A 15,558-nucleotide genomic window follows, 5' to 3' on the forward strand; every position below is an offset into this window, starting at 1 on the left:
TACCAACTGTCACATCAAAGTATTAATAGATCTTGAATTTGACTTAGATTATGGAATAATAATCGTCTGAGGTGGGCCCTTAATAAGTCGTCAGTGAAGCGTAAGATTAAAAAAATGTTTAAAAAGGGGTCTGAAATTGTGTTTCCATATGACCAGGGGACTAGTAGTCTCCGACATTACAGTCAACGTGGCGTACAGAGACCCACATCCAGCCTTTCCTGTCATAATCAATCATGGCATAGCACCATCTCTCATAGATGGTGATGGGATGTTATGTGTTGGTATGTACATATATCATAAAGCTCACGGCATCCATATTTAGGGATGGTCATGATGGGGTTGCGTACCTACTACTTGGCCTGACCCGCTTTCGCTGTTCATCATGTTTTAGCTTGCTTTCCCACGCCCCAGATGGAGATGAGACGGAGATGGAGAATGGGCGTTTCCGAGGATTTTTTTGGTCGATTCTTCGATTCCAACTGCGGTGAGTGGCCTCAATGCCTCCTGAGTTTTTTTTGGCCCTTTTTGATTTGATTCGGCTGGGTACCTGGTTGGTTATCATTGTTTCAGGTTCATTTTCTTTGCAAATGGGTTTTTTTTGTCTTTTGTTTTCTGGAAAGAGTTTGAGGAAAGGAGTTCTGAACAAGAGTCAAAACCCTAGGAAATTTTGAGGAGGATCTGTAGTTGTTGTTTTACTGGGGTTTTCTGTCACATTTTCGCTGAAGAAAACTTGAATCGCTGAACCTGAATCTTTCTTTTGAGGATGTGGCGGTTTATTTTACATTTACAGGTCCGTGTTGTGTTGAAGGGCATCGCCTGTTTTTGCTTTCTGACCTGGAAAGGCTTTGGTTTTGGGAAATTAATCCCTTCTTTTGTTCCGCCATTTAAGGCTTTTGTAATAGTTTGGAGCATCTGAAGCGTATCTGAGCCATTCTATTTCAAAATATATTACCATGGCAGGTCACAGGAAGCTTGACTGTTGAACGGTTGTGAAATTTTCTTCGCTTCTGGGTTCTGTTTGTGCAATATATTACCTTGAGTTAAATGCAGGCTTCGGAAAAGAGAATTCAGTCTCCGCATGTTTTGAGCTTTGACAGAAGCCGGGACAATGAAGGGAAGACAATAGTTAAGGCTTATCTTGGCTTTTTAAAGCATTTTTGGTCACGGGCAGTATTTTCGTCGGATCAATCTTCGCCAGTTTTGGTATTCCTAAAAAGTAGAGATGGAAGCTGTATCCAATTCGCACGAATGTGCCGATAGAAATGCTCGGGAACCGCGCAAGAAATTTGGTCACAATTCAAAAATGTTGACAAATCCAGATAATCCATTGGAAGGGTCGATCCTCATTAGTACCGGAGTATTTTCTGAAAGTTTTTCTATTCGGTAAGTTTCTCTATTTTCCTATTTTGTTCCCTTTAATAACAGTCTGTAGATGGTGATAATAAAGGTTCATTTCAAATTGATTTGCAGTGAATATGTGGGTAAAGTCAGGAATATGAATATCAGGAAATCATGGCCTTTCTCGGAGAGTCTGCTTGATGATTGCTTGAGAGAAGGTCGAAACCAGGTGCTTCCGCCTCTCGAAAGACCGATTTACAGATGGTGGGGATCTCAACATTGCGTATCGATTCAGCGCCATGGAGCTCAGCCGGGAGATAATAGCGAGGGGATTATTGTATCCGAAGTGGATACGGCCATTTCCAAGGATCTAGAAGAACAAATTAGAAAACTTAGCACAGTCAAAATTTCTGGACCGGAAGACAATACTGCCAACAGAGAAGATGGTATGAAGAGAAAAGAAAGTAAATACGAAAGGCGGTATAACTATGGCCACCGCCATCGTTCTTCAGCAGCCACTTCAACTCCAAAATTTACTTCGCAGTCAGATGGAGAGAAAAAGCTGACACGGGTACAGGAAAAGGGAAAGGCTGAAAGTGATAGTAATGTAGATGCTGCTACAAGAAAGCAAAACCAGAACGGAAAACCGGATAAATCTCCGGCGACCGAAAGGCAGGTAATCAATTTTACGTTTGGTTCTACCAAGGGGGAATCGAAGTCTGTCACGGATGCAGGTTTAGGAGATGAAATAGAAAGGCCGAAGAAGGCTAGAAAAATGGCGCGAGATCAGTTACCAGCGGGGTCAAATTTAACGCAGACTGAGAAAAACAAAATTGATCATCTGAATCTTGAGGAAACTAAATCAGAGTCGGTAAACGTTTTTGACATTAGCAATAATGATGTTTCGGGACTTAAAGTTTGCCCGGTCTGCAAAACATTTACCTCTACCACTGTAACTGCCGTGAATGCTCACATGGATGATTGCCTTGCACAAGCATCTAACGCACAGAAAAAGCATGGTAAACTTCAAAGACAGAAATCAAGGGCACAAAAGAAGCGGTCAATAGTTGATATTTGTGCGGCTGCTCTACCAGTTAATATTCCTGCTGATTCATCAGAAAACTTGGCGATGGACACATCGGCGGATTCGGATTCAACCAAAGCTAATTTAAAGCTAAAGAAAACCATGGTGCTGATGGACACAGCAGTAGGAAGCGCAACAACTATCAGTTGCAAACGAAAGAGGTCAATTGGTGCGCATTCGCAGGAAATAGGGAAAGCTGGAAGAAGAAAAGCTGAAACTGTAGAAACGAAAAGAAAACGGCAACGGCTTCGCATAATATCCAGTCTTACCAAGGGAGTTAAGGTATGCCGCGTATCTTATTCAAATATTTCCCGTTTAGATTTTCTTCCTGCTTTGCGATTTCAATTATCGGCTTGCAATATGGAGATTTTCAGCTTTACAAATAGATAGAATTGGCAAAGAAAATCAGGGATCTTATTTTGTGTTTCATTTAATGAGCGAGGGTACACAATAAAAATTCCACTAAATCCTTATATTCCTAAGAGTTCCATGGCATCAAAACAACCCAGATTGTAAAACATTATCGACAATAGATCAGGTAGATGAAGTTTCGACGAACCGTTGGAAATTGATTTCTTTTCCACTAAAAATTCAGTGGCAAAAAAACAGTACATTGATTTGAAACATTCTGTCCATCAACCACAATCGAAAACAACTTATAAGAAAATCATAACTTTCAACAACTGCATATGGATTGTAACTTGTGAGGATTCATTGCTGCTTTTTTCGCTGTGTTTTGGTTGAAAGCTGTTTACTATTTATAATCATTTTACTTTCAACCGCTGTGTATGGACTGTGTGGCTTGGTAGGAGTCATTGCTGCTCATTTTGCAAAGCGTTTCTGCTGAAAACTGTTGCTACTATTTGTGTAAAGATTCCTTTTATAAAACATAATGCCCTTATATTGTAGGGTTATATTTGTGTTACCGCAAAATGATTTTTAATGATATCAGATTTTCACAATTCATAGATAATTTATCACTAGATTTCTGGATTAGACTGTGTATTCATTTTTTAATAACATTTTAAATCACATTTTGTAATTCATTATCAGAATACTAGATTTAACCTGGGGCATGTTTTAAAGAAGCCCAACTTGGGTTTGTGGCATCGCGTATTTTTGTGCATAACAAGCCTTAGCATCTCATGTTTATTTCGAGCGAAGATTAGGAGATTTCACCTCAACAAAACCCTTTCGGTTTGTCCACCTGAATAGTAATATCTGTACAATATTGTTGTGGACTGTCAAGACTTAACTATTGTTAAAACAATTGTCATAAGTTTTTAAGAGTTCATAAAGATTTGTATGATTGTGTTTGGTTTTAATTGTATATATATTTCAAACAATATTTTGGATCATTTTTCTCTTCATATAATGATCACATTGATTAAAAATACACAATTAACCCAAAAACAATCATACAATGGTATTAAAACATTATAGTAAAGTCCTCCTATAAAAACCTAAACTCTGAATCGTTAAGAAAACAAAAATTTTAGAAGATTTTGTGCGCCATCTCAAGTGAAATTTTAACCACATATGAAGAAATACAAAGATTTTATATTTTCGGCTCCATTATGACTTTCCTCCTGGCTTCCCTAAATTCATTGAAGTTGTTCCTTCACGCAATTCAGGATGATTCGAATCCTGGCTTAAAATATGGACTCAACGAGAATAGATTGGAACGATCGCTTCAATTACAATCTAAGTGTTGTTGAAAGAGCGGTGTTAAATGCGGACCCTTTACTAAATCACCGGGTATGTAAATTCGAATACTGTAATCCTTTTTCCTGAAATTTTGCCAATATCTTCAATTCTTCAGGCAGGCTAAATTTCAGCATCTGCAATTTTTATTTATCAATGACTAACCAAATATATGTACTCGTACCCGAACTCTCACGTATTAACGGTTTGAGTTGAAATCTCGTTGTGAGAACAGTATTCTAGTACAAGATAATAATTTCTTTTATACCGAATTAGTTTATAAAAAGGATAATAGCACATTAACAAGAGTACTATAAACTGTTGTTTTATTGAATAAAATGAAACAACAAATCTGAAACTTGAAGAGAATTTTATCTCTTCTTTTGAAGAGCAATAACTTTCCAACAGGGAAAAAAAAAATACGGTTGGGCTTAGCGGTAATGTTTTTCGATATCAGAAAATTTGTCCGTTTCTATGAATGGCACGCTATTTCTGTGAGAATCCCATTGCTGTCTGAATCAAAGATCATGAAAGTAATTATGAGTACAAGGAGACAGTTATTTTGAATTTTACGAGATATGCCGAAAGAAAAAAATAAAACCCATATATGAAATTCCATGGATGACAAGCGATCATAAAATTAGTTTAAATTCAACCTAGAATGCTTCTGATAAAAAATCAGCATTTTTTATAAAAATTCTCAGTCTCTATGGAAACATAAATTTTGTAATAACATTCACTGCCTGGTATTGTAACAATACCAATATCGTGTCACATTGACTTGCTAATTATAATCCGTGAATCAATCAAAACAATCCGCAAATTTCAACAATATCTTCAAGAAACCAATGGGAGAAAATTTCAATGAAGAATATTGCCATTCACAAGCTCTGAATGGAATGCTTACCCAGATTCTGTGGAAAAGATGAGGTCAAGAATGAAACGGCATCGTTGATTAAATCCAGTGATAAGATGGATATTTGAATAATTAAATTGGGTAAGATAGAGGGTGTCAGATACCGCCTTAAGACCCGGAGAGAGAGTGATAGCTTCGAGGCAACAAGTAACGGTACCGCTTTTGTCAGTCCTCCATTCTGTCAATTTGATGTGAACGTAGTACCAGCTTTTTGCTTTTTATACCTTCTTTTCCCCACTCCAACTCACAATTAGCCCATTAAAGCGCGTCCAGTCTGCGCAATCATGTCCATTCCTGAAAGGAACAAGTCCATTCCTCTCTGTATAACTGAACTGTTTAGCCCACGCCCTTGTCTGTGATGTGTACATACACCTGAAACAAGTAATCTTGATGTATATTCCCGTGCTAAAGCCAGCGCATGGTACTACCACTGACAGTTGGATGCCGAATATACCCTTTCGGCCACGTCACCAGAACGGGAACGGTTCAGAAAGTGAGGATGACTCCGATCCGTACATCGCCAATATCAATCCCTTTCCGAAAAATTAAAGCTCCGGGTAATAGATTTTTTAATTATCGATCTCGCCAATGTTGAAAAAGTTTTAATTGTATTTTACTACCTAGCCATAAAACCAAACTGTCTTTTAAAAGTTTACGTCGCACGCCGTCCCAGACCAGACTGCTTTTTCATCGAACAGATAGTCAATGAATTTATCGAACGGTCATTATTTTAAATGTTGTCTGCCTTCCTGTTGCCCTTTGTTTTCTTGAAAGGACGGATAACAAACGAGTAAAAATGCTGTGTGTCACCGATCCAAAAAAAAAAATGCTCTGTCGAATCTTTACAGCAATGCTATCTGGTCTGTCCGTTGAACCGTTACAGGATTCACGTATTTTCCGGAACTGTTGAGATGAAAGAGGGAAGATTCTGCTCTTAGACGGAGTAAATTTCGATCTGGTGTTTCAGTCGAATTGTTACAGGATTCATATATTTTCCAGAACAGATCGAGATGTAAACGGGAACATTCTGCTCTTACTTAAACTAAGTAGAGTTTGATTTGGTGTACCAGGAAATAAATTGGTTCAGTTTTATTTCATGTATACTTTGAACAATAAATATTTCCTTATTCGTTAAGGTTGAAACGTATCATCGATAAAGGCAAACTAGTCGACGGCAACGAAATAAGGAATGTTAGTTGCGTGTCTTGATTATTTGCCAAGGGCGTGGAAGAATAGAAGGGTAGGCTTTCGGTGTTTCAGATTTCGAAAATCAACGTGCAAACTACCCATCCATGAAAAACGAAATTGTTTTTTATAGTTCCAAAAGTTATTTTGAAAGTATATTTAAATTTTCAGTTGAATGATTTTTAATTTAGCAGTAAAATTAAATGATTAAATAAACTATGAAAAGCTTATTTTGTTGAATAAAAACCCTCATCCGCGAACCAATGAGGCGGACACAAGACCGTATCAAATTTGACGGAATATAAATATTACTAGACTTTATAATTTAATTGATGAATTTAAGGGAATAGATCTTCTGGATAGGAAATGAACATTAAATAGTCTAATAGAATTTGATATGTTTTCCAGCTCTCTTTTTTTTGACGAACATTTATTCTATAATGAAAAATATATAATATTAAAAAATATAATTAAATGAAATTGATTTTTTAAAAACTTTTTTATAGGTGTAAAGAAGACTTTATTTTATGCGTAAGGTGGTTCTATCCAAGATTTTCATCTAACTCCCTTCAATCAAACCACTTTAAACTGAATTCTTCTAACAAAAAAAAATTAAAATGTTTCACAAAATCTAAAAGTCAAACATAACCAATTTCAAACATAAGAAAATTCTACATATATCATTTTTTTTTAAGTAAGACAGACTGGTATTTGAATTTTTTTTAATCTTAAATGATATGGTATGTTTTAATCACCTCTAAAACTGAAAATTTATTTTAAATATAAAAACTTAAACTGTATCGATGAGTATATCCTACGCAAATAAAAAAAACGATGAGTGGTAATTGGGACGGAAACTTCTTTAAAGGACAGAACAATGAAGAGATTTGATCAACAAAAGCTACAGCCCACTATTTCAACATCTGGACTCTAAAGTTGGACGATCTATTTTTTCTCGAAGCAGATTTTTTCAAAAGATTTACGCCGACTCTTTCAACGGACTGTTGTAAATCACCAACCGTGACCGTGACAAAAGGAAGAGTCTAGAAGTGCGTGATCACATTAACGTGAATGTGACCATTAGAGCATAGATTATCACGCGTAAACGATGAACAGTCTTGCCGTGGAACGGTTCAACAAATATATAATAATAGTTAAAAATTTAAGGCGAGCCACATAAATAAATGGGTTGAGAATAGTAACGTAACGAACCTGGAGATTGTTCCCTTACTGATGTAATCACAACACATGATTGTGAACCTTTTCGCCTGCTCTACCGCTCTTTCCAGGCATGAGGTCCTTCAACTGTTTCAAGTCTTTTGCCAAGGAAAGCAACATGTCATCAATTAACGGTAGAAAGTGATATTCAAGTAATTGTTTCTATTCTTAGTAATGGTTTTCGTAAATCTTTGTATCTCCTCAAGGTTCAGTTTGGGCCAATCATAAATAGTTAATATTGAAATCTCCTTCATACCAACTAATTCAAAGTCTTTTCAAATTCTTACAACTCTATAGAATTATCAAATGTGATCCTCTCCAAAAAGTTCAAGTCTACAAACAATTCAATGTGTCTACCTATCTTGTTTAATTATGCTGAAAATTATTTGATGGTTAGTGGGAGAAACTAATAGTTTTTTCCAATACTCCCCTTAATTTTTACCACTAGCCATTTTAATATTCTAAATTCTTTCTCTTTCTTAGATGTTTAAATTTCTCCTTTGCTAACACCTTTATGACTATGTCTACCAATTGATATTTTAAGCTACAAATTCCAAGTGGATTTCTCCTTTGTTCACAAGTTCCCTTGATGAAATGGTATCTAGTAGTAATATGTTTGCTTCATTCACAACATATAGGAAGACAATTACTTCCTTTGAGTCCTAAAAAATTGTCATCAACCATTCAACTTAAACATTCAAATCTTTCTTGATTACAATTTTGTTTGACATGAGATTTTTTTTTTATACAACATTTTGAACATATTTGTGAGATTTTGCCAATAAGATACATCAATCCATCCATAATTTATTTGTATACTATATTTCATAGGTTGTTTCTTACACTCTTTGTTCCAACACAGTTGTTTAGAATGATTCAATACATTAATAATACAAGGATGAAGACATCAATGTATTTCCTTTTTTATGTCCTTGCCTATTACAATGCGAACATTGGGAGCATTGCATTTATTGGATAGACTTGTTTAGAACTATATTACCTAGAAGATATTTATATTTTATTTACTTATAATTTATCCAAGGCTTGCATTCATTTAACCTCACACTTGGTTCAATGGGTTCTCAATTCCTTTCCAATAGTTTCCCCAACCTTTTCCATCATGACCCATTCTTCTTATAATCTTTAAAACAATATATTTTTGTAAAGAATCCTTGTTATTATCATCACAAGTAGCAAGATTTGTAGATTCAAGAAAATTGTAATCCCCAACTACACTCTTTATCTTTAGCTATATCACATATATATCAAATGATTTGTCAAATAAATAACACAATTTATTTTTTTAATTACATATTAGGCACACATTTTCCTTTGGGCATGCTTCAAGTAATTGATGTAACAATTTTTTTTATTCATTCAATTTCAATATTTTATCCTTTTGAGAACTATTTTCCTTTGTGATGCAACCATGATCGGCGAAACCCTCAAAAGAGAATTGATCGGCTCATACAACAAGAGTAACACAACGAAAGCGACAAGAAAACATAGCAAAATTACATAAACAGATCATATTATTGCCTTAGAACTTCCGGCAACCATCCGGTTATCATCATATAATCATCATAGAACATCCGGTAGTTAATCGGTTACATGCAAGCTTCAAGCCAGATACAATCCAACCGGGACTCTAAGAATCAATCAACTCACTAAATGCGGATCTCAATCCTTATTCTCAATTCTACTTCCTTCGCCCTCACAAATGATTACATAATATTATTTATATACCCACCGAAACATATCCGGGTCGACCCCGTAAGATTACATTTACCAATGTAGGAAAATGAAACATGTAACTAGGTCGGGTTCCATCTGACCATCGGGTTTATCTGTCAGGTCCTTTTGCAAACTCTTGTCACTCTCCGGTATAACCTCTGCAACTGGCTTTATCAAATCTTTCTACAAACCTTCCGGTATAACCTCTGTAATCGGTTTCTCAGTACTGCAACTTTTCCCAAGGTTTAGATTATTCACCTCCTCTTTCTCCTTCAAAGAGGTCAATGTGAACTTTTGCCCATCTTTCTCAAATAGTGATTAGGTCTCTTGTACAATCATAAATAGCTCCTCTATCAAACTGCCAAGGTCTTCCCAACAAGACATGACAAGCACTCATAGATACAACATCACACAAAACCTCATCCCTGAAAGGCCCAATATTAAAATTCACCAAACACTGCTCCTTTACTTCTATCTTTTGATCATCTTGTAACCAACTTACCGCATAAGGACACGGATGATCAAGCCATATCAATCCAAGCTTCATAACCATCTCCTTAGATACCAAATTGTCAGTACTCCCACTATCCACAATAACCTTGCAACACTTACCACCTGATTTGCACACAATTCGGAAAAGGCTCTTTCATAATGAAACGTGTAAACAATAACATGTCGGCTCAAATCACTAAGAACATCACAAAAAGCATAAAATGATGTGTAGACCTTCGGAAATACCAGCCAAGGCCCAAAACAACACCGATCAATGATCTGCAAGTCATGGGAATCACCGCAACTCGAAATCATCTTCACTCCACACACTGCAAGGCTAATCGATAAGAACACATCAACACCGAGCCAATATCGGAATCAATATCTCATCGGAATTAAATCCAAATGCCATGAATCTCGAACATGATAAAGACAACAAACTCAAAGTGATAAAGCCAAATCCACAACGCTAAACTCTCAAACATGAAGAAATGCCACAATCTCCAAGCAATTCCACAACTAACTGCTCAAACTGGTATGAACTACCCCGGTGCTCCTGCATCAGACTCTTGGGGTTAATTGAAAAGTCAGTCCCATCACTTGATCCGATTCAACGTTCTATCAGTAGCTACTTGCAACTGCCTCAAGGGTTCGGCGATCTGACTTCAGATTCTGGTTGCCTCTCCTCGGCGATCTACGAGTCCAACCTGTAGCCTGCCTCAATCAATGATCTGTTCAAGTCTCCACCCACTAATTGCCTCAAGCTCAAGTTCTAGGATCAGTGATCTACCTGCAAACCTTTCTCTGCCTTACGTTCGACAATTTGAACAAGTCCACAAGTTGCCTCAACTTCCTTTCCAACCAACTGGTGCATAACCAGGTCTTCCTCGATCAACAGGTTCACAAACCGGCTCTGATACCATTTGATGCAAGCATAATCGATGAAACCCTCAAAAGAGAATTGACCGGCTTATGCAACAAGAGTAACACAACGAAAGCAACAAGAAAACATAGCAAGATTACATAAACATATCATATTATTGCCTTGGAACTTTCGGCAACCATCCGGTTATCATCATATAATCATCATAGAACATCCGGTAGTTAACCGGTTACATGCAGACTTCAAGCCAAATACAATCCAACCGAGACTAAGAATCAACCAGATCACTAAATGCGAATCTTAATCCTTGTTCTCAATTCTACTTCCTCTTCCCTCACAAGTGATTACATAATATCATATATATACCCATCGAAACATATCCGGGTCGGCCTCATAAGATTACATTTACCAATGCAAGAAAATGAAACGTGTAACTAGGTCGGCTCTAAGAATTAAAGAAATCCTTCCGAAAAATAACAACCAAGAGGTGCGGTTCAGCAGGAAGGTTGGCCAAATGCCAAAGAACATCGGACAAGATCCCAAATAGGTCCACATGCCAAGAATCTCTCCGGTAATGAAGGAAAACCAACTGGCAAGCATAAGAACTGTTCCAGAACCTAGAAATAGTCAATCGGAAGCGATAACTGACCGGAAAAGAACTCAAATGAACTGAAAATTTGGAATTAAGCACATGAACCGGCCTGGAAACCGAAAATAGGATCTGCAACAAAAAACAAGAACTATCGGTACCAATCGGTAAGAACACAGAAAACTGCACAATGAACTAAGTTGAAAGGAAATATTTTTGGTTGATGCAAGATTGCTCATCGACCAGGGATGCTCCTACATTACTTTGTAATGATTTTAGATTGTTTATCAAACCATTTCAACTTTTCTTCTAATTCTTCATTTTTTAAAACTTTCAGTAGCTCTTTCAAAATATCCTTTTTTCACATCAAATTTTCATTTTTTTTCTTCACCCTTTTACTAAAATTATCACCTTCTTTGTTCCTTTATGACTCCATCATTTCTTTCTCAAGCAAAACATAGGACATTTATTTTGAAATTTAGAGAGATTGCCCAAAATATTTTAAAAAATTGACTTAGAGACTAACATGCTTGACTACAACAAGCATGATTATATGGAAACGCTAGTAGATTCAGTGGTGGGAAAACCTTTCTTCATGACTACTAGTACATCAATCTTTCATGCTAGCAACAGTTGATAGAACGCAAAAGTATGTCAAAAATTGAATTCATGAGAATCACTCTCATATCCATACTCCTCAAAAGAAAGGCTAAGATTAGAATCTATACAATGCATCCATAAGAAAGATGGGAGCACACTCACTCTATTGATCTATTATGACAATAGATATATGCATGCAGCTGTTTTACAAGTCATTCTCTTCTTTCATTGTTCATAGTCTAAGCTTGCCCAATTAAGAATGGTGCTTGGCACACTAGAATGCACTTTAAAATATCACAATAAATATCCACCTTACAACTTTTAATTTACCTTAGAGGCTCAAATTTTGTCAAACATTTTTAGTGGGACTATTTAAATGCATTTCAAGATCATGAATAGTGCCTTGTTAATTTAAGACCTCCTTACTACTTTCTCTTACGAATGAATCTTTGACACCTTACACAACTTGACATAGCTTGTTTTTCATTCTTCTATACTTGTAACTATCATTCTTTCTTTCATTGTCTCTTCTACAACAATCAAGCTTTGATACCAATTGTTAAAATTAGAGAGCTTAAGTATATTTGCACATCTACTAAATGTATATATCTAAATAATTTTAAATAGATAATGGATAGATGTGTCTCTTGCATGAGACATGACTCTCATTGATAAACATTTGGAATGTGATTATATATTTTATATTTTTAGTAAGTTACACATAGATAAGGTATTAGTGCTTTAAAGAGGAACCACATTTTATATCATAAAGAAGTGTGTAGCTTAGTGGTTGAGATTTGTAGCATTCTAATGGGAGGTCTTATGATATGAGTCCATGCATCACCCTCAAACAGTTAATTATTGTAAATAATGGATAGTGAAGCAATTATCTAAATAATTATGAAGTTGAATGTTTGAACTTATATATTTATGTGTTCTTTATATATATAAAATAAAAAAATTGTTTAATAAAAAAGTATATATATAAAAAAATTATTCAATAAAAAAGTTAAAATAAAATGAAAAGGCTTCTACTATAATAAGATGGAGACTGTAATTTCTTATATTCAATTTCTAATCATGCCACAAGTTTCCATCTTAATTTCTCCACCTTTAATATGATGGTTGTATTAGGAAATTTAGAATCTAAAATTAGATTTAGAAGGGTGGTCACAGTTTTCATCATTTGAAAGGTCTAACACAAAGATTACAGTCACAAATTATTACAAATTTACTTTGGGGTTTACTAAAATGGTGACTTATACGAAGATTGGTGAAGGATTCCTTGTGATATTAATTTAAAAAAAATCTCTCTCAGATTTCATCTTTCGAATATTAAATGAATTGGGCAAGTTTGATTGTTTGGTTATGCGGAGTATTTAAGTGGTTGGCAAGTTTGATCGTTTAGTTATGTGGAGTATTTAAGTGGTGACTAAAAATTGGTGGGCAAATGCTAAATGCTTGAAAATTCCAAAATGCTAGCTAATGAAGTGAGGGAGTTGTAATTAAAGTGAAAATAAAGGGATAAATAGGAAAAATTATTAGGATTATATATATATATGTATGTATGTATGTATGTAAGTAATGTTTATATATAGTCTTTATGTATAGAATAATTTAAGGAAGAAGTGCATTTTGTTTTGTTTCTTTAAAAGTAAATTGAAAATATAAATTTGATAACATATATGTATTTTATTTAAATAAGTTATATTTTATTTCAAATTATATTAGATTTATTCTGAATTATACTGTTTCAGATATCAAAGATATACATATGATATAAACACACAAATGAATTCATATTTATAGTATATTAGTATTCTATAGCTGCTACTTGATATTTTCATACATTATCTTCATTCATCTTTAATATCATTACAATTATATTCTCATACATACATACATATATACATACAATATATACAAAATAGCATGTAATCTATCAACATTAATCCTATTATAAAAAATAAACACAAGGGAAAAGAAACATGAGGGGCAGGATTGTATTTTTGACACCCTCCCTCAATCTTGACTTGAGCATTCAGATTTTTTTCTAATGTTTCAAAATCCTTTTTGCTAGGGCTTTTGTGAGGATTCCTCTAGATTGTTCCTTCAAATTGTAAAATTTCATTCCAACATAATTCTGTTAACTAAATTATTACAACAATATAATAGAATAGTGAATGTTAGAATTTCCAATGACCTTTAAAAACTTTTTGAGACTTTCTTACTCCTTTTTTTTAAGGTGACTAAGAAAAAATTGTTAACCAAATTGTTGACAACTATTGAAATATTTTCTAAGTCATAATTAAATGGTCAATAATTACTAATAGAAAAATATTATTGTAGATTAACAACATATTAAATGTAATTTCATGATAAATGTGTGATATTAACAAAATGATATGAATAAAATGATATCAATATAAATATACACAAAATAAAAAAAATAATAAAAAAATATTATCCAATTTAATATGATATTGAATCTCAAAAATGAAGATAAATATAAAAATGAATAATGAGTTATGGAGTTAAAAGAAATTGGATGCAAATCAAGTTACTAAGGAAATAGAAGATCAAAAGAGTGGAATGACGAAAATTGTAGGGAGAAGGAATTTAAGCCACGAGGTCAAGTATTGTTGTGTAATTGTACATTCATACATCTGGTAAAAAAAAATAAAAAAATAAAATGGTTGATTCCTAGATTGAAATTAAGTAACAGTTGCCACTGCAAAATATAAGGAAGAAGAAACACAGAAAAATTTAAGGGACTACATTGGCTGGGCGTATGCTATGAAAAAGCATTCCAAATTACTAAATGATGAAGCGATTGCATAGTGGGTAGGCATAAATAATTTCAAGCTTATTTTTTATTGTAGAACAAATTATGTAGGAATAAGTAATGATTGGTGGGGAAAAATAGATCAAATGGCATTAGAGGAAAAAAGAAAAGAAAAGATGATGCCATTTATGAGTTTGAGAAAGAAGATCATACAATGAAAAGCCAAAGAGCAGAAACATTTATTTGCATGAATTGGTGTTAGCTAAAGCATATGGGTAAACTATTTTCTAATAGATATGGGCGGAAATAAACTACAGAGATTGATTTGGTACAACCAGAATTCATCAAAAGGATTGGAGAAGATGATAAAAAGTCAAATTGGAGAAGATGATAAAAAGTCAAATTACATAGTGAAACTCTGTGCGTTATAGATATATTATATATAAATTAGTATTGGTTCAAGGTTGCAATCTGAAATGTTTAACCTAGCATCCAAATTAAGAGAGTTAATTATTTTTGTTGAGATTTTGCTTTCTTTCGAAATTTGCATAGCCGTCTTGCCTTTCTATGTGAACCCTGCTTAATAAGCACAATTCCAAAAAGAATACATGGATTGTTCGTAGTTTTGGTTCTGCTGCAAATTTCCAATATTCTAATTTCAATTAATATGATATCAGAGCCTTGGATTGGTAACCCGGTCGATTGTATTCATTTGTGAGGACGCAATTATCCAAGCAGCGTGAGTGATCGCGTTTTATATGGACAGGCAAGTGTGATTTGTAGAGTTGGCCAAATAACTTGCCTAATGTTTTTAGGAGCGGTTTTCATTCCAGCCTGATAAGTTTAATCTTGTAAAAGAATTTGATCTGTGTAATCTGAGGGTTGTCATACATGCAATAGTAGAGGTAGATCTTCAACTGAATGAAATCATAGGAAGGAGTGAAGCAAGCAAGCGTCGCGTACGAAGGTACACAACCTTGAGCGATGGGAGATTCCATTAAGGAGCAGTCGCTTCATATTAATAATTTTG

General features: G+C 34.6%; 1 protein-coding gene across 2 annotated transcripts in view; it reads left to right on the forward strand.

The window, feature by feature from the left end:
- The first annotated feature begins 329 nt into the window (after positions 1 to 329).
- LOC131067003 (uncharacterized) overlaps positions 330 to 15,558 on the forward strand; it is a 62,080-nt gene continuing 46,851 nt past the window's right edge. Inside the window, exons 1-3 of one of the 2 annotated variants that reach the window (XM_058001914.2) lie at positions 330 to 484; positions 961 to 1,383; positions 1,471 to 2,704. In XM_058001914.2, the coding sequence (XP_057857897.1) occupies positions 1,223 to 1,383; positions 1,471 to 2,704 (1,395 nt within the window). In that variant the 5' untranslated portion in view covers positions 330 to 484; positions 961 to 1,222. Of the gene's footprint in view, positions 485 to 790; positions 1,384 to 1,470; positions 2,705 to 15,558 lie in introns of both variants that reach the window. The other variant, XM_058001915.2, reaches the window with a different exon arrangement.

This window comes from Cryptomeria japonica, chromosome 3 (genome assembly GCF_030272615.1).
Source record: "Cryptomeria japonica chromosome 3, Sugi_1.0, whole genome shotgun sequence".
NCBI lineage: Eukaryota > Viridiplantae > Streptophyta > Pinopsida > Cupressales > Cupressaceae > Cryptomeria > Cryptomeria japonica.